Genomic DNA, 19,937 nt, shown 5'->3' with positions numbered 1-19,937 from the left:
AACTTCATGATCCAATTAATATAGCCCAAAACTCAGGCTTATAGAAACATTTTGAATCCAGGCCTAGAGGATAAAGACCCCTTATGCCCATCTTCTCTTGGCGGAAGGTATGAGGAGAGATTGGATACCACGGCGGGGAGAAAGAGCCAGATATGAATGTCAGCTTCTATTGGGAGGCTGAATCGACCATGTGCTCACTTTAAGGCAACACAGCATAAGAGGAGAAAACTGTGGAAAAAATTAGATTACCGCAGGAAAATGTACTTGGACTACATCTCTAACCTCCAGAGTGGGGCTTTCCTTCCCATGGAACACTGGTTTTCCAGATTCCCTCCGTACACGTCAGAGATTAAGTCCCAGTTTTATTTCACTTAGTGCTAGTATGCCACATTTCCCCTTTCTGTATTGCGTTCAAGATTCAATAGTCTCACGGAGGCAACATGATCTCTCTTCATATCTCTTAGCTTCCTATAGAAGCGACACGAGACTGCAAGCATCAAAAATATGATGATAAGCAATACAGTCAGACTAGCACTCAAGCTATGTGAAATGCTTTGAGCCCAAGCACAAGGATCCAACCCTTCCATGCCATTCATCAATTGCTTAATCATATCAGAACCAGGAGATGCCTCAAGCTTGTCTTTGAATGTATAGAAAATATTCTTCTTAAGCTGATCTACATCTAATGAAATGTTTCCCTGAAACCCTTGCAAATGTTTCTTAATCATATCCCAATCATGCAGTGTTACATTATATAGGTAAGGAGTTACACAGAATTCAGTTACATTGCAATCACATTACAGCATTAATTAACAAGTCCAAAATCTTGATCTTTCAGCAAAGCAGCAGTCTGTAGTAATAGTCCAGTCATTATTTTATAAAATGTCCAAAATCTTGATCTTTCAGCAAAGCAACAGTCTGTAGTAGTAGCCCAGTTGCTATTGTATGAAATGTTCAGTTATGATAGAGTTCCAGAGTTTTTCTTAGACGTCATCAGCAATGGAATATCTCAGTAGTCAGCGATCGCCACTCTCAAGAATCTGCGAGGTCTCCTCAACGTTTTGGGTAACTTCAATAAACAGGACGGGGTCACATCACATCCTGGGCGTCCCTCCTTTCTTCTGGGCCTTGCTGGCTATAGAGAAATTCACCTATCTCCTTTGCCTTTGAAAATATAAACAAATAGCCCATCTCTTTGGGGTGTCATTAACCTGCAAAAGGAATTATGTTTAAGGTCTGGCGGCTTCTCCATCTCCTTCTTGTCCATTTTTCTCCAAACGTGGTTACGTCCTTCTAAAGGGAGTCCATCAGCTTTATTCTGCAAAATTATAAATGCATAGCCCCTTCTCCAAGTGAATGGACCTGGATCCCAAACGCGATTTCCATCTTCTTGGGACTTCTTAGGATCAGCTTTCTCTGTAGAATTGAAAATGTGTTTATCTTCCCTAATTTTATTACAAGCTTTTAGTAAGGAGAGAAATTTTTTGGTTAAATTGACCAAATGAAATTCGTCATACATAAGGTTACTCTTCTCCCCCTTCTGTTTTAACAATTTAGATTTCAAAGCACTGCTAGCAAACTCAGTTAACTTGCTGGTTTTGATCCAGTATAAAGACTAGTTACATAGCCTTCCTTGTTATGCAAATACTGGCTCCCATCCCTCCCAGAGGCTGGAGAGCTAAAATGTAAATTTTGGCTCCTGGCTGTCAGAGAATTAAGAAAGCTGACTAATTGGGAGAACTTCTTACTACACTTTGAAAGACTGAAAAAATTCTTAATAAATTTGTTCAGCTGTTCTTGAAGTAACTTACCAGACAGACATTTTTTCTCCAAGTTTACCAATAAGGTTTTAGGCTCAATTAAGCCATTTTGCCTTCCAGGCTTCTCACACTGTATGATTTTACAATCTTGCTATCGCCTCTCTTGGTTAACTGCACTCATTCCCTGCAAGCTGGATTTAGGGCAAGTTAATGGGCGGATCTTAGGCCCACTTGAAGGCACTAAGGCAATGACTCCATATCCAGAGCTTTTTAACAATTTTTTCTCTTCAATTTCTAATTCCATGTGGTGGCGCTGTTGTTTCCCCACAACATCGTTCCAGAAGACCCCCTCATGTAAAGGGTGGTCAGACTTAAGTACTCTTTCTTGGTAGGCATATATTTTTACTCTAGAGATGCAGGGAAGCAAAAATTGGCTTACACGGTCTTCCTTCTTTATAAACCATGGTATATCAGAATTTATCACTGCCTTAATTTCTTCATAATCCTGATCAATAATTCCACCAACACCTTGAGAATTTAGGTTGGACTTTCCTAATAAACATCCTAGAGTTCTTTTAGGTAGCGGACCCCAATTACCGCTCTTAATAATTTCTGATTTAATCACAGCTTTAGGCTTTTCCTTGCAACTCTGATCAACTCCAGTATCAATTTTAATTCCTTGACTATTTAGGTTAAATGTTCCTGATAGAAGCTGTATTACTCTTTCAAAGACAGTTTCCTGCTTTTTAGAATCAACAGGCTGCTGTGAGGGCTTCTGGGCCTGCTCTTGGTTAGTCAAACCAACTGCAAGAACAGAGGCTGGGCTTTTGTAAGTTTGGCTAGGTGTGGTCTCCTGCTGTGAGACTGGCTGATACCTGCATTTTCTGCCATTCAATGATTCTTTAGCTGGGTTAGGCAGAAGCCTTGCCTTCTGAGCTCTGTTAGGCGGGATTTTGATCAAGCTCCTTTCACTATTTTCCCGCCGGTAAGCCTTGGCTAATGGCGACCCATTACTGTCGAATTTTGAACGACATTGGCTCGCCCAATGAGTTCCCTTTCTACAGCGTGAACAAAGTTTAGGGTCTTTTACACCCGAATTAGGTGGTCCTGGCCCATGGTCTGGCTCAGGCCGCAGTTTGCTTTTCAAGGCCAGGCTGATTGGCCTGTGCTGTCTGCACTCTCTTTGAAGATGACCTGTTTTCCCACAATTAAAGCACTTTTTTCCAAGTCTGATATAATTCGTCAATGCAGCTGCCATGAGGTCGGCCTTGTATTCCTCTGTCTCTACATTCCTGCATATCCTGAGATAATCTAACAGGGTGCCCTTTTCCCTATAGGGCCGCAAGGCATTTTTACACTGTGTATTAGAAAAATCATAAGATAGCTTGTGCACTAGGTCTCTTACTGCCTGGACATTCTTTACACACTTGGAAATAGCATCTTCCAGTCGGGACACAAAGTCAGCATAAGGCTCATCATTCCACTGTCTTATATCCCTATAACTCTGCTTTCTCTCTTCTGATGGAATTATCTTTTCCCAGGCACTTAAACAAACTTCACATATCTGTCCTATTGTCTGTTCATTAAACTGTAGTTGGGACTCAACTGTGATATACTTCTCATCCCCTAGCAATTGATGAATTCTTATATCTATACCCTCTTCTGCATTTTTTCGAGCACGTGCGAGAGCTGTTTCGGCCCATAATAATTGATATTGCAAAGATTCTGAAGATGAGAGGCAAGATTTTGTTATCGCCCTCCAATCTGCTGGGATCCAATGCTCAGAATCCGCCAGAGATTTTATCATATTAATAACAAATGGGGAGTCTGGACCATGGTTAGATACAGCTTGCTTGAGGTCCTTTAGTAGCTTGAAGGGGAAGGCAGTATGTTGCCGTTCTTGAATTCCCTTGTGGGTGCTGCTCGTAGGGCTGTCTGTCTATAACTCTAACCAGATAAGCTATTCTGAATTCTAAATCTGCTTCTTCTGTAATCCCTCTTTCTACTCTTGAAAGTAAAGATGCTTTTCTATACTTCTCCTTGCTTCTGTTCTCTGAGCTGCTCATTTTAACCTGTATATCTCCAAGTTGCACTTCCTTAACTGCTACTTCTGTGTAAGCCCCCCCTAGTTTGCATTTCTTTAGACCTAATCTCTTTACCTCCAGCACTGGCTTGCTTGATTGTTTTACAATCTCTGGTCTTTCTTACACTAAATTCCAAAAGAATAGCAGATGATTTTACTATGTCCCCTTCTGACTCAGTTTTTTCAGCTCTGCTTAAAATCTTATTTGCGTGAAACCCATTCTGCCTGCTTCTCACCTGATTTAAGTTTGCATAGCTTAGATGTTCCTCACTACTTTGCTGGTTCTGTTTCTCTGCTTTCTCTACCTCTGAAAGCAAGGGAGCTTCCTGGGGTTGCTTAATAGCCTATTCGCTGCCTCTCCTACTTTATCACCTTCAACCCTTCAGAGGCTGCAGTCCCCCGAGGGCATGTAGGCTTTGGCCGTGAGGTTTCTTTTAGAATCAGAGGCCTTAGAAAATAAATCAATCCCTGCTTTTTCAGTTTCTCCTAAAATTTCATTGCCTAATTCATGCTCATTCATAGACACTTTAGCTTGCTTTTCTAGATTAGGATAGCTCACACAAGACTTCTTACTAGACTGATAATCCTCACTCTCTTCCTCCTGCAAAAGTACTAAAGCCATCTTAACTTGAACCCACAGAGACCACGTCTCCATAGGGATACTCTCCCCATCTCTGTGTGCTTCCTTTAAGTTAACAATGACCTCCTCCCAGGTCTCTAGATCAAAAGTTCCTTCCTCCAGGAACCATGGATTATACCTTTTTACTACTTTTAGAAAACATTGCATCTTTTTCTTCGTTACTTTTACACCCTGTCTTTTCAGTAAGTAGATGAGCTTAGTACCATAGATTTCACATTTACTTTTACCTTGCCCCATTGTTCTCTTTAAAATACTCATTCACAGTTTCCACTACTTATCCGCCAATCCCCACACTGGATCCTCACTTCACACAATTTTCTGATTCACTCTACATTCCGGTGGGGCCGTACAATTGTTACACAGGATATATAACTCATTGTCACGCATTGGGTGCCATTTGTAGTATTAAATTAAAAATGGCACGGGGGAGTGGGGGGCCAGCCCTCACCGCTAATCACAGGTTCAATAACTCATTGCCACGCATTGGGTGCCATTTGTAGTATTAAATTAAAAATGGTAGGGGGGAGTGGGGTGCCAGCCCCACCCGCTGCTAGAACTCACTGGTTCAGTAATACTACTTCTGGGTTCAGTAATGCACAATTGTATGGTTGAGATATATAAGTATTATATTAAAGTCATCGAGAGCATGAGAGAGATATTACAATAATGCAGTCAGACATATTACATGGTAGCATTGCTCACCTCATCCCAGCTTGGTGGTCCACATGGAGAGAGGGGGAAGGGAAGGAGGGCAAGGGAACAAGGGAGAGGGAGAAGAGAGGGTAGTGACCAGGGAATGAGCAGCAAGGAGCTCAGAGTCAGAGAGAGGTTCCAACTCCCTATATTGCTGACTCATGCCTATATACCTTTTGGGGGCATGCCAGCCCACTAATTACAGGTAGAGACATACGTCACAGGGAGGGGTTGCACTATAGGTTACACAGCAATGAGTGGGTGGTCTAGGGGTTGGTCTCTGGGTCTCCATAGGAACATTATCAGTAGGGTGCAAACTCTGCCTACAGGAGCCTGTCCATTGTCCCCAGAGGCAGGGAGCAGGCCCACCCCTGGTGAGATGAGACAGCAGTCTGGCAACTGATTGCCTTCAGGGGAGGGAATGCCTACGCAACTGACCTCCCCCCAACAGATGTGTTTCTGAAAATCAGTCATTGAAAGCACAGAGGGATCCAGTTCTGCCCTGACAAGGACGGGCGCACCAGGAGTTGGCCTTGGCTTGAGTTGACATTTGCAGTGGTGAGGTGAGTGTGGGTTACCAGAAATCTGCCTCCATTCTCCCCACCCTGCTTTTTCAGGATTCTGCACTTTTCTCAAATAAGAATACAGAGAAAGTGGATCAGGTCAAGCAGCTCCAAAAGCCATGGCCCAGGTAAGTTAAAATGTCTTCTGTCCTCGAAATAATCTTAATTTTTCCTCCCAATAATGGGAACATTTTTGTTCTTTTTCCTGGAATGTCCTTGGCTTACTAAGCCCTGTACCTTGATCCCAGTGCTCTGACAATGTTCATGTCTGTGCACAGTACGTTGCCCAGAGCTTTATGAAGCAGAACTGTATTTCCTCGAGAGAAATATGAATGCCTTTCTTATCACAACCATGCTTCAAGAACCCTGCCATCAAATTGATTCACACTTCTAATCACCTGCGGGTTTCTGAGACTGTAAGTTTTTCAGGAGCAGAGCCTTATTTATCTCGTGAGAAGTAGCTGATAGGTTTGAACCTTTGACCTTGCAGTTAGTAGCCCAATGCCTAGCTCACAAATCCACCAAGGTTCATGGTTGAGTGGGGTGAAAATGATATAACTTTTTTTCCCTATTAATTAAGATAGTTTTCTTTAAGGTTTTGGGGTTTTTTTTTGTAGTTTTCTTTCTTGTGTTTTAAAATGTTATTCCCTTATAAAAATTATAAAATATTTTGTCCTAAAAGGAATATATACAAACATGTTTATAACATAAATATATGTCAAAGAAAGTGAGCACCTGAACAACCAGCATTTCCTTCCTGAATCATATTCCTTCCTCTCCCCCCAGGAATAATGACTACTTTTCATTTTGTGTTTGTCATGCTTTGATTTTTATAAGTCTTATCATATATGAATACACCCTAAGCGATATACAATTTAATTTCCCTTTCTAAATTTGATGTAGTGATCATACTTTCTATATTCTTAGAACACATGCACACAAAAAATCAAATTCACTGCCATCGAATAAATGCTGACCCGTAGCAACCTCCTGTGGGTTTCTGACACTATAACTGTGTAAGGCCATAGAAAGCCCAGTGGTTCTCCCGAGGAGCTGCCGACCTTCCGGATCACAGCTCACCGAGTAACCACTACCCCACCAGGGCTGCTCCTAATAACAGAGCATTTGCTTACTCAACTTTCTGTACCTGTAAATTCAGTAACACCAGTTGTATCATGTTATGCAGCCATCAGTAACTAGTTTCCATTATCTGTCTTTTTCAGTATAACCATCCTAGTGCATGTGAACTCACTTTGTTCCTATTTGTCTTTTGTTGTTGTTGTTGTTGTTCTCCGGGTCTTTTGCCTTTCTGTATGAAATTTAGGATCACTTTCTGCCAAAAATTCAATTGGGAAAAAAAATTCAATTGGGAATTTAACGAGGATATAATTGAATCTTTAGATTAATTGGGAGTATTTCCATCCTTACAATATTAAGTTTTCCTCTTTATGAACATGAGAAGTTAGAGAAATTTAGAATACTCATTTCTACTCTAGTGTGTTATTCTAGTATATAAGTATATTGTAACTTATCCCCTTATTTCCATTTTATTTTTCGTATTTTATTATTAAAAACAATACTGCAATGGACATTCTTTAAAATGTACACTAAAATATTTTTCTCAAAATTCCTTTTGAGAATTCCACTAACACACAGTTGCTTATGCAACTGGAAATGGAAATGCAGTGGAAATGGTTGGTCATTGAGATGTGCACTGTCATTACCAAATGCAGTGAAATGAAAAAGCCATTGGTATGGCTCTTTTATAATTTCCACCAAATGGCTGGGTAGGCATATGCCATTGTGAGGTGTCTGTGCCATTTTGGTAGCTTGTAAGTACAGAGCATGGTATCTTTGTGGGGCTTGACCGTTCAAATAAGGTATATAGGTTCCTAACATAGGGATTGATTAGTTTTGTCATCCCAGAGGCAGAAAAGGGGGATCTCACTACCACCAAAAAAGTACCAGGGTTAGAGTATGTCCTTTGAACCTGAGATCCCAGCAGTGAACATCTTTAATCCAGGAGGCAGAGAACTATAACACCAGAGATGGCAAGAAGCAGCAACAGAGAAATGACCTTAGCAGAGGTAGCCCAACCAGGAAATTGATGCAAGATGGAGTGATGGGCATCCTGGTCCATGGAGCTAGAAAGCCGAGGGCCTTTGAGAAGGAGGCTTGCCAACAGAGTGAGTTCCCTCCAGGCACTTAATTGGGTGTGTAGCGGGATACTAAATTTGCTGAACCACCAAGCTAGAGCTGAGCACCTTTAGCTTAAAGATTAGTGCTAGAATGGAATCCCTGTGGGTATTTATCAGCAGAACTAAAAGAACTTTGTGGCACTGTCCCATGCATTGGCGAGATCAGTAGGCAATGTGGCTAAGAGGCTAAGGGCCACAGAGAGGAATGCCTTCCAGCATGGCTAAGAACAGGGTGTCCTGATCAAAGAACTATATCTTGAGCATTCCTGACCCTGAATTGTAACCCTTTACTTCCCTAATAAACCCTGTAGATATGAGTATTGTCTCCGTGTTCTGTGTGACCATTGCAATGAATTATTGAACCTAGCAGAGAAGTAGATAGTGCTGTGGAACAAATGGATGGTGTCAGAATTGGTAAAAAGGTTAGAAAGTGAAGGCATGTCTAATCATTACCTTTCTGGAATCAACCTTGGGTGGGGACTGATGGTGATTTTCCTCCAACCCCCTTGAAAAGTTAGAGGTGGTCAGAAGTCCCTCTCTACCATTTTACTGTCAGAGAATGTCAGATGGTTTTCCAAAAAAAGGTAACAAATTATACTCCCATAAATAATGTGTAGAGTTTCCAAGGCTAGAGGGTAGACATGCAGTAATGGGACCAATGGCAAATGAAATCACAAGAGGTACACAGGAGTAACTGACAACAAAGGTAAATATGGTTAGACACACAAGCCTGCAATAAGAGTAATAACATGTATGTGTAAATGCATAGGTAGACATGCAAGCTGAACAGATGTGAAAGGAAAAGACAGTACAGCTACAATTAGATAGGATTGACAGTGGCTATTTTTATATATCTATATGTGCTGCACGTATACCCATGACTGCAGTAGAGCATACAGAGGCAAGAGTTATAAAGACTTCTTAGCCATAAGCAAACAGCTTGAGGAAATGAGTCTCTGGGCCTGCAAGCTCAGGACCATATAGTCTTCGGTGACATCAAGCCCTGTTGGCATAACGAAGTCCACAAAGACAATGTTCCACATCCGACTGTAGTGAGTAGCAACTGTCGCCTTAAAAGCTTGTGAGCAGTCATCTAAGGTGCATCTATTGGTCTCTCCCTGTGCAGAGCAAAGAAGAGTGAAGAAAATCAAACACTTAAGGAATCAATTAGTCCACAGGACTAATGGACCACATTCACCACAACTTCCAGGACCCAGAGACCCCCGAAGAACTAGATGGTGCCCGGCTACCACTACTATTAGGATTCCCATAGAGAGTCCTAGGCAGAGAGAAAGAAAGCAAAAATGGAGAACAACGTTCAAAACCTGAAAAAGACCAGATTTCCTTGATTTAAGAGATTAGTGGACCCTCTGAGACTATGGCCTTTAGATCATCTTCAACCCTGAATGAAATTCACCCTGAGAGGCCCGCATTCTGATAAACAATAGACAGGCCTATAAAGTGAACATTAACACAAGGAAGGAATATGCTCCTCAGTATGATTAACCATATGAGACCAAAAGGGCAGCATTTGCCCCCAAACAAAGCTCAGAAAGCAGTAAAGACCAATGAATAGAAACCAAGAACCTAGGGAGGGCGAGGGAAGATTGCTGTTGCATTTAGAAGATTGAGCCAGTGCCATGAAATAAAATACATATAAATTGTTAAATGGAAAACTAAGTTGCTCTATAAACTTTCTCGCAAACTACAATGAGAGAAAGAGAGGGAAGAAAAAAAATGTTAAAGTGCTTAATGTTGTTAAACTCAAGCCTCAAGTTGCAATGTTAAAAGAGTCTATGGACAAAATATTGAATGATGCAGGAAGCATCAAAAGATGATGGAAGGAATACACAGAGTCATTATATCAAAAGAACGAATCTTCCACCATTTCAAAAGCTAGCATATGATCAAGAATGAATAGTGGTGAAGGAAGAAGTCCAAGCTGCACTGAAGAAAACAGGGGAAAAACAAGACTCCAGGAATTTGCAGAATACCAATGGAGATGTTTCAACACACTGATAATGCGCTGGAAGCACTCACTCATCTATTCCAAGAAATTTGGAAGACAGGTACCTAGTCAAGTGGAAGAGATCCATATTTGTATCTATTCCAAAGAAAGGTGACCCCCACAGAACGCACAAATTATAGAACAATGTAATTGATATCACATGCAAGTAACTTTTTGCTAAAGATTTTTCAACAACAGTTTCAGCAGCACAGCCTCAGAGAGCTGCCAGAGTTCAGGCAGGATTCAGAAGAGGATGTGAAACAAGGGATATCATTGCTGATGTCAAAGCAGGGAATTACAAAAAAATATATTTACTTTTTTTAACTTTTGTTTTATTGTTTATGCAAAGGTTAAACAGTATTGAGAAGAATGGGAATTCTTGACCATATGTCCAAAGTATGTAAGACGAAGTCTTGCCATCAAATGTATCTACTCTTCTACGGTCTTCCTTATTAAAAGTCCAACTCTTGAACATAGAGTAGCTAATTGCAAATGGATGAAATGATTAAGTAAAAGAGCTGTCCAGAAAACATTTCAAAGGACAGCTCAAAAAGACAAAGTAAAATATTACAATGAAATGTGCAAAGACCTAGAGTTAGAAAGCTGAAAGGGAAAAACAAACTCAGCATATCTCAAAGTGAAAGAATTTAAGAAAAAAATTCAAGTCTTGAGTTGAAATATTCAAGGATTCCATTGACACAATACTGAATGATGCATGAAGCATCAAAAGAAGATAGAAGGAATACACAGTTCACCATATGAAAAACAATTGGTCAACATTCAACCATTTCAAGAGGAATCATGATCAAGAACTAAGCTGCACTGAGACGTTAGCAAAATCCAAAACTTAAAAAACAAACAAAAAACGTAACTGTCATCGAGTAAATTCTGACTCATAGTGACTATAGGACAGAGTAGAACTGCTCCTGAGAGTTTTCGAAACTATAACTCTTTACAGGAGTAGAACACCTTGTCTTTCTCCCTTGGAACTGGCTGGTGGTTTTGAACTACTGACTTTGAGGTTAGCAGCCCAATGTCTAACTACTAGCCCACTATGACAAAAAATTGATGGACTACTAATTGAAATGTTTCATCAAGCTCATGATGTATTGGAAGTGCTCCCTTATCAATGTTAAGTTTGAAAGGCAGCTATCTGGCCAACTGATCAGAAAATATCCATATTTGTACCCATTCCAAAAGAATATGGAAATGATCTAACAATATCATGAATATCACATGCAAGTAAAATTTTGCAGGAGATGATTCAAAAAAGTTGCAACAGCAGTACATCATCAGGGACGTGCTGTAACTTCAAGCTGAATTCAGAAGAGAATGTGGACAAAGGGATGTTGCTGATGTTAGATTGATCTTGGCTAAAAGCAGTGAATATCAGAAAGAGGCTTATCTGTTTCATAGACTATGCAAAGGCATTGAACTGTGTGGATAATAACAAATGATGGTTAACTATGTGAGGAACGGGAATTCCAGAACACTTCATTGTGCTCCTGGGGAAACTGCCCACGAGCCAGGAGGCAGGCGTTCAAGCAGATTTAAAATCAGGGAAAGTATGTATCCGGGTTGCGTCCAGTCTGTATGCTGAGCAAAGAATCCCAGAAGCTAGCCTCTGAGAAGAGGAACGTGGCATCAGGACTGAAGGAAGGTTTATTAACAACCTGCAATATACAGACGACACAAACTTGCTTGCCGAAAGCTTGAGGAGGACTTGAAGTACTCTGATGAAAATTGAAAACTGCATTCATCAGTGTGGATGGCAACTCAGTGCAAAACAAACAACAAAACAAAATCCTCACAACTGGCCCAATAGACAACATCATGATAACCAGGAAAAAGATTGATGTTTTTTCAAGGACTGCATTTTTCTTGGATCCACAAGCGCTGCTCGTGGAAGTAGCAGTCAGGAGATCGAACAATGCATTGCATTGGGTAAATCTACTTCGCAAGATCTCTTTAAGGTGTTGAAGAGCAGGAACCTCACTTGGAGGCCTCAGGTGCCCCTGACACACATCATGGTATTTTCACTTGCCTCGTCTGCATGTGAAATGAGCCATGGCTAAGGAGGGCCACAGAAGACTCCATGAATTTGAATGATGGTATTGCAATGCAAATGGAAAGTACCAGGGACTGTCAGATGAACAAACCAATCTGTCCTGGAAGAAGTGCAGCCAGAGTGCTCCTTAGAAGAAATGAGAACATCATGCTTGGTAAAGTAGAGGGTCTGTGAAAAAAGGAAGAAGGAGCTTGGCACAGTGGTTGCAATTGTGAGGGTGTTGCAGGACGGAGCAGTGTGTTGTCCTGTTGTCCACCGGGTCACTGTGAATCAGAACCGAGTCAACAGCACTCATCAGCAAGTATTAGTGAGTGAAACACTATGATGTTTGTGACCTGAGATTTACCTCAAGAATCACAAGGGGTAAAAAAGGAAAGGAGAGAGATGAAACAAGGGGTGCCAAATCTTGTCAATTTTGAAGCAAGGTAATTTGGGTGGGGATCTTACATGGTTTCCTGTACTTTGTTTTTCATAATAAATTTTGTTTCCATTTTTTTCTTTAAATCATTTTATTGGGGACTCATACAACTCTTATCACAATCCATCCATCCATCCATTATGTCAAGCACATTTGTACATTCGTCGCCCTCATCATTTCTCAGAATATTTGCTCTCCATGTCAGCCCCTGGCATCAGCTTTTGTTTTCATTTTTAAGGGCCTCACTTTCCTAATAATGCATTTGGGTTATTGTTTCAGGGATTGGTGACATTCTGGGATGTGACCATAGAGTTTTCTCAGGAAGAATGGAAATACCTGGAACCTGCCCAGAAGGACTTGTACAGGGATGTGACTTTGGAGAACTTCCGTAACTTAGCTTCACTGGGTAAGGGTATTGTATCAGACAGGGCCAGGCAGAAAACAAGGCACTTGTGGACAGCCACAGGGAAAGCCTGTTACCCACCCCACCCCCACCCCCCTCTGGCCAGGAAGAGTCAGAAGGGAGGAGATCTGTTCTTGTTAGGTGCTAAAAGACTCCCTGGTCCTGCACCATCCTCACAACTGTTGCTGTGCTCACGCTCCTTCTTTTAGCCACTGTGTCAGTGCATCTTCTTGAGGGTCTTTCTCTCTTGAATGACCCTTTACCAAGCATCATGTCCTTCTCCAGGGACTGGTCCCTCCAGTGAGCCAAGAAGGGCCCAGCAAGCAGCAGTTGTAGCTACAACTGGAACTCCTGAGTCAAGGAAGAGAGGAGGCGGAGTAAAACGTTACTCTCTCTCCTCTTGTCTGCTGACCTGCAAGTGCTTTCTATCTGGCCAACTCAACAGGGCCCCATAGGACAAAGGTAATAGTCCTACAAGTAGGAAGTTTAGGGCATAGACAGGGACAAAGAACAGGATAAGGAACAGCAAGTAATGGATGGTGGGGGGTGGAGGGGGCGTAAATGGAGAATAACTACCATAGATATGTATGCCCCACATAATTTGGGCAGAATATTTTAGAATTCATTTTCTCCCTGTGAGTTTCTAGGGTGACTTCAAAATTTCTGATTGAATTCCTGCCGTCTATTCCCAAGAAAATTGTTTTGTGTTTTGTGGAACTGGAAATAGGCAATTCCACCGGACACATCTGTCTTCCCGTCTTCTGGACAACATTCACACCTTTCTAGTAATTGCTTCTCTTCCTTGGCACTCAAGGGTCTAGATTCGAACTTTGGAACAGCATGGTCATACCCTCTGTTTCTTTTCAAATAAACAGGAATTTCCATTTCGAAGCCTGATGTCATCTCTTTTTTGGAGCACGAGAAAGAGCCCTGGATGCTGGCAAGAGAAATGACAAAGCAGTGGTGTCCAGGTAGGCAGGGCTAATCCAATGAGGGAGATCATTGGGGACACTATCCCAGTGGTTGAGCTAAATGATAAACAGTAACTTGAGTTACTAGTGCGAAGCTTCTTTCAAAACCTTATCTCACACTGTGGAATAAAACCTAAGCTGAAAGAAGAAAGACTGTGCCCATATTAGCTCCCAAGGGAACTTCCCCTTCATTCCTGTCTGTTTCTTTTCTCCTCTCCTATTCTCCTCTCACTTCAAAGAGAGATGCCCCATTCTTCTCTGGTGGCCACCTTTTGTCTGTTTTTGTTTGCTTTTATTATTGCCATTCTAGGGATAATGTGCTATCATGATATATGGGTTTACATCTCACTGAGCAGCCTTGGTGGCCCTGTGGGTTAAGCAACAGTGAAAACCCATGAGCTGCTTCTCAGGAAGGACCTGAGGCTCCTACTCCCGTAAAGGTCTGCAGTCTTGGAAACTTAATTTAGGGTTTCTGTGAGTCGTGATTGACATGATGGCAGTGGGGTTTTGTTTTTCTTTTTTAGTTCAATGGCTAATAACAGTAGCATCTTTTCATGTGCTTGTTAATGAAATGTCTGTAAAGCCCTTTGCCCGTTTTTTATGAAGATGCTATTTTAAGTTCAAAATTGAAAACGTTAAAACTTTAATATCAGTAAAAAAATCAAGCCAAAATTTAAAAATATATTCATCTTTTATCAAATAATTAACGGTTTCTTTGATTTTTGGACACTTTTCTAGCACCATGAATCATGCCAGAATTACATTCTTTAATATAATGAACTGTACAGTATTTAGCCTTTAAATTTTTAATGGGGCAAAATAATTCCGTTCCATTTCTTAGTGGAAAACATGATCATAAATGTAGTACTCTTAGTCTTTGAACAATGGTTTCATAATCAGGATCACCACCACCAAGATTTGTAAAACTCTGGTTTTTCCTCTCTTACATTTTATTAATCTTCTTAGGACTCAACATACTGCATATACAATATTCAATATACTTAACATACAATAACATATCCTGTTATGTATGGCCATGTCGACAAAGTTCTAATTACAGTAGGAAGGCATCAAAAAAACAGTAAGCAGAGATTTTCAGTTTGATTGACATAAGCATTATTTGATGGAAAGTTAAAAATTTTAAATGCATTATTTATGTGAACCACTCAGAACAGGCAGATTTATAGACAAAAAGAAGACGAGTTATTTCCAAGGAGTGGGAGGAGGTAGGGATTGGGAGTCCCTGCACAGGTTTTCTATTTGGGATGATAAAAATGTTCTAAAGCTAGAAGGTGATTGTGTCTGCACCACATTATGAATCTACTAAAAGAACCCACTTCTCCTCGGCTATCAAACAGCCTAACACTTTAAAACATTCAATTTTATGTATTATATGACATAATCATTCCTATAGTTTCTTTTCATAGTTTTGTGTTACATGAATTTTATTCAGTCTAGGTAATTCTTAGACATTTGTATTATTAACAGATTTCTTGGGTGATTCCAATTCATATTAAGATTCAAAACCCCTGACTTAATTTGTTTTCTCAGCTTTTCTGTCACCATCTAAGCTCTAATTATCTTTGTGCTTTCATGTATTTTTAAAAAATCACCCACCAATATTTGAGACTTATGCAGACCATTGACTGTTACTCTTATTTTGTCTATTATAGAACTTTCATTTTCTCTCTCTATTCTACTGTAGAATTGTTATTTGTTTACACAAAAGAGGAGACTTATTTGTATTTACTGTATTCTTATTTTTCAGACCTGGTTTCCAGACAGGAGAAATTACAACAAAAAAACATTGTAGAAATAGAATCTCTCAACTGGGAGATAACAGAAAGCCTTCAATGCTGTGATCTTGAGGAGCCTAGTTTTACAGAAGGCTGGGAAAGCAGAGGCCAGTTTGAGAGACAACAAGAAAATCAACACTGCTATTTCAAGCAAATGAGAATTACCTATGAAAGCTTGCCCACTTTTGAGAATCATGCATCCTTCACACTACATCATGGAAAGGAGACTGGAAAGAAACTGATTGAATGTAAGGAATGTGGGAAAGAATTTAGTCGAGGTGGACACCTTATTCAACATCAAAGAACTCATACGGGTGAAAAACCCTTTCAATGTAAGGTCTGTGGAAAGACCTTTCGTCGTGCCTCACACCTTGTGCAGCATCAGAGAATTCATACATGTGAGAAACCATATGACTGTGAAGAATGTGGGAAGGCCTTTGGTCGTACTGCTGAACTTCTTCTACATCAAAGACTTCACACTGGTGTCAAACCCTTCGAATGTAAAGACTGTAGAAAGACCTTTAGACAGCATTCACAACTTATTCTACATCAAAGAACTCACACAGGTGAGAAACCTCATGTATGTAAAGACTGTGGGAAGGCCTTTATTCGTGGCTCACAACTTACTGTACACCGGAGAATTCATACAGGTGCTAGGCCTTATCAGTGTAAAGAATGTGGGAAAGCCTTTAGACAACATTCACAGCTGACTGTACACTATAGGATTCATACTGGTGAGAAACCCTATGAATGTAAAGAATGTGGGAAGGGCTTTATTCATAGTTCAGAAGTTACTAGACATCAAAGAATTCATTCTGGGGAGAAGCCCTATGAATGTAAGGAATGTGGGAAGGCCTTTAGACAGCATGCACAGCTTACTCGCCATCAAAGGGTTCACACTGGTGATAGACCTTATGAATGTAAAGAATGTGGAAAGGCCTTTAGTCGTAGTTCATACCTTACTCAGCATCAAAGAATTCACACAGGTGACAAGCCTTATGAATGTAAAGAATGTGGGAAAGCCTTTATTCGTGTGTCCCAGCTGACTCAGCATCAGCGAATTCATACTTACGAGAAACCCTATGAGTGTAGCGAATGTGGGATGGCCTTTATCCGTAGTTCACAGCTCACTGAACACCAGAGGATTCACCCTGGTATCAAACCATATGAATGTAGAGAATGTGGGCAGGCCTTTGTTCTCGGCTCACAACTCATTGAACATTATAGAACTCATACAGGGTAAAAAGCCTTGAATGTCAAGAAGTGCATACCTGGTTTCATATGAGATCATTTGAATGAGAGCAAATGAATGTTAAAAGCCTTCATTTGCCACTTTCTTTTGAGACATCAAAGAGCTTACACCAGAAGAAACTAATAAATTTGGGCTTCTTTTTGCCTCACACGACTGCTTACTAAGCACCAGAGAACTTATGGTGAAAATGCTATATGAATGTAGAAAACTCTTCTGTTGCCACTCAAAATGTGTTAAATTTCCAAAAATTCCTAGTAGAGAATAACCATTTAAAAACATTTAATGAATTTATCTTTAAGCATAGCATATACCTTATCTAACATTGCCTCAGTTCCATCAAATACTGACCCAATGGATTTGAACAAACTACACAGTCTCTCTGTCCCTCAAATGATTTCAATGGTTATGATTATACTTATCTAATAGAGAGTTTTTATGAGGACTGAATTAAATATTTTGTATAAAGCCTAGGGATCTACATTTGCTCAATAAGCATTAGCTATACTTGGCATGAGTTGTTGTTGTTTTTTTATCAGCATTGACTGTTGAGGAGTTCATATAAAAATCAGACTTTTAAAAAAAAGAAGAAAATCAGACTTTATGAATATATGAATATCAAAAAGCCTTCTAACTACTTGTTATGATAATTCATTCTGAGAAAGCATAATTATTTTGAAAAGGCCTTCATTTGAAAGGTTATAAATTCAGAAGATTAGAAATTAGCAGACGAGTAGCCAAAAATAATCCTCATAACTTGATCAACAGACAACATCATGCTCAACAGAGAAACCATTGAGGTTGTCAGGGATTTCATTTTGCTGGGACCCATCGTCAGTGCTCATGGAATCAGCAGCCTTGAAATCAGTGTTGTGCGTTGGGAAAATATCCTGCACAGGACTTCTTTAAAGTGTTGAACAGCAACACTTTCAGGGCTAAGATGCACCGGACCCCAGTCTTGGTATTTTCAGTTACCTCGTCTTATGTAAAAATTGGACATTGAATAAGAAAGACCAGAGAACAATCGATATGGACAGTGCATGATCTGTCCGAGGAGCAAACAGATCTGCCTTGAAAGAAGTATGGGCAGAGTGCTGCTGCGAAGCAGGGATAGCAGCACTCTGTCTCCTGTGCTTTGGAGATGTTATCAGGAGAGACCGGTCCCTGGAGAAGAATATCATGCTTGGTAAAGCAGAAGGTCGGCAGAAAAGAAGACGACCCTCAAGGACATAGATTGACATGGTGACTGCAACAGTGAGCTCAAACATCGCAACACTTGGAGCATGGCACCGGCGAAGGGAAGAGTCACTCTACTCTACATCGAGTCAGTGTTCATTGAAGCCAACTTGATGGCGCCTCACAGCAGCCAAGAGAAAATTCCCATTTTGGAAATCTAAAATTGGAAACTAGAGATTTCGAATAGTGAATTCTATGCCTCAACACCAGTATAGGGTGACAAAGCTATATTTTTGTCAGAACCCAAGGACTGGAAGTAGGAAGTTGGTTCACCAAGTGTATGTCTTCAGCTCCGAGTCATCGCCAGTCACACGCTAAGCATGTTGAACGCATGATTAGATAGAAGTTACAACTTAAACCAAAGTCAGTCGATGGAAGATGTACCAAAGCAAGAAAGATATTAAAAAATGGAAGATAAAATTAATAAAATAGAAAATCAAATGGTAGATTGAATCCAAAGCTTGTTTATTTAACAATACAGTTAAGACAGGCTATTGGCAAATACCAGAAGCCCCGCTAGTGCTGTTGGGTAAGGGTTGGCCTGCTCCTGCAGGCTCGGCTGTCCCACCAGCCCCTTCCCAAGTGTTGTTCCCATAGATTTACAGCCTGGGAATCCTTTCAGAGTTAGCATTGACTGGACAGCAGTGGATTTTATTTTATATTTTTTTATGTTTTTGCTAATGTGATCTAGAAAAAAGCTAACACATTTAGCATTTTGAATGAGAAAGAGTATAGATATTTTAAAAATCCAGAAAATGTGGACTACCTGAATTAAGCCGTGTAGGAGGATTTTTTTTTTTTTAAGTCATCAAAGTGCTATCCCAGTGTTTCCCAAAGTGGGTGATACCGCTCCTTGGAGAACGCTGGAAAAATCTAGTGGGATGGCAAAACAGACAACCTCTGTTGTACCCTGCGTTATGTGGTGTAGGCTATAGTACATTTTTGATTACCAAGGGGGCACTGAGTAATTTTCTTTCCCTAAAAAGAGGGAAGTAGGCCATATCCGTTTGGGAACCTATGCTTTTTAAAGAAAACAACTTAGCCCATAGAAACTTCAAGACACAGATAATTCCTAAGTTACCTCCCATGGGAAGGTTGACAAATCACGTTGAAGGTTAAGTAAAATTCTGTTCGAGAACCCAAGAGGCAAGCGAATTTTGGGAATGATGAGGGCAACAAATGTATAGATGTGCTTTACACAATTGATCTATGTATTGTGATGAATTGTGTGAGCCCCAATAAATTGATTTTTTTTAAATTCTGTTAACAAAACTTCCAAAGCATAAATCACTGTCATTTATGAAGATAACTCTGAACAAAATAATAATTGATTAAAATTAAGAAATTCATTTTTAAAGTCTGGAACGTCACTTGGTCTAGATGAATGTTTTCAGAATATTGATGTTAAAGCTCCAGGATATAATCATCATGGAGAAAAGGCCTTGATACAACCTCAGCGACACCTGGGAATTGAGGCTTGTGTAGGGATCTCAGGGATCTCATGACACTGATCCTCTCATCTCTTAGGATAGCCAGGTTAAGGGTCCATTGTACTGCAATGTCAGTCATCTTACCAGTCGTCCCAAGTGTTTGGTTAAAATGCCTACATTTTCTGCATATGTTATTGCTTACAAAAGATTACAAAGTCATCATCTGCTTGACTTTGCGTTGTTGATTTCATGATTAGGATGTACAGTTAAAGGTGACATTTTAAAAATACTACTTTGAATAGCTAAACTGCTGAGGTTCAGATTTTATATTCAGAGATAAGTGAATCTCCATGCTATCTCTACACACCTCCTAGTCAGTTATCCTTTATGGAGCAATCACGGCTACTCTTGTATGTACATC

General features: G+C 40.3%; 1 protein-coding gene across 2 annotated transcripts in view; it reads left to right on the top strand.

The window, feature by feature from the left end:
• ZNF565 (zinc finger protein 565) overlaps nt 1-19,937 on the top strand; it is a 52,798-nt gene that overhangs the window by 29,415 nt on the left and 3,446 nt on the right. Inside the window, exons 4-7 of one of the 2 annotated variants that reach the window (XM_045292899.1) lie at nt 5,794-5,867; nt 12,711-12,837; nt 13,710-13,805; nt 15,574-16,167. In XM_045292899.1, coding sequence (XP_045148834.1) covers nt 5,859-5,867; nt 12,711-12,837; nt 13,710-13,805; nt 15,574-16,167 — 826 coding nt within the window. In that variant the 5' untranslated portion in view covers nt 5,794-5,858. Of the gene's footprint in view, nt 1-5,793; nt 5,868-12,202; nt 12,439-12,710; nt 12,838-13,709; nt 13,806-15,573; nt 18,533-19,937 lie in introns of those variants that run through there. The other variant, XM_045292898.1, reaches the window with a different exon arrangement.

The sequence above is a fragment of the Echinops telfairi genome, unplaced genomic scaffold (assembly GCF_000313985.2).
Source record: "Echinops telfairi isolate 266 unplaced genomic scaffold, ASM31398v2 ScPeMD7_655;HRSCAF=1070, whole genome shotgun sequence".
NCBI classification, from domain to species: domain Eukaryota; kingdom Metazoa; phylum Chordata; class Mammalia; order Afrosoricida; family Tenrecidae; genus Echinops; species Echinops telfairi.
Note: the sequence above shows the minus strand (reverse complement) of the source record. Positions and strands in the feature narration are given on the sequence as shown.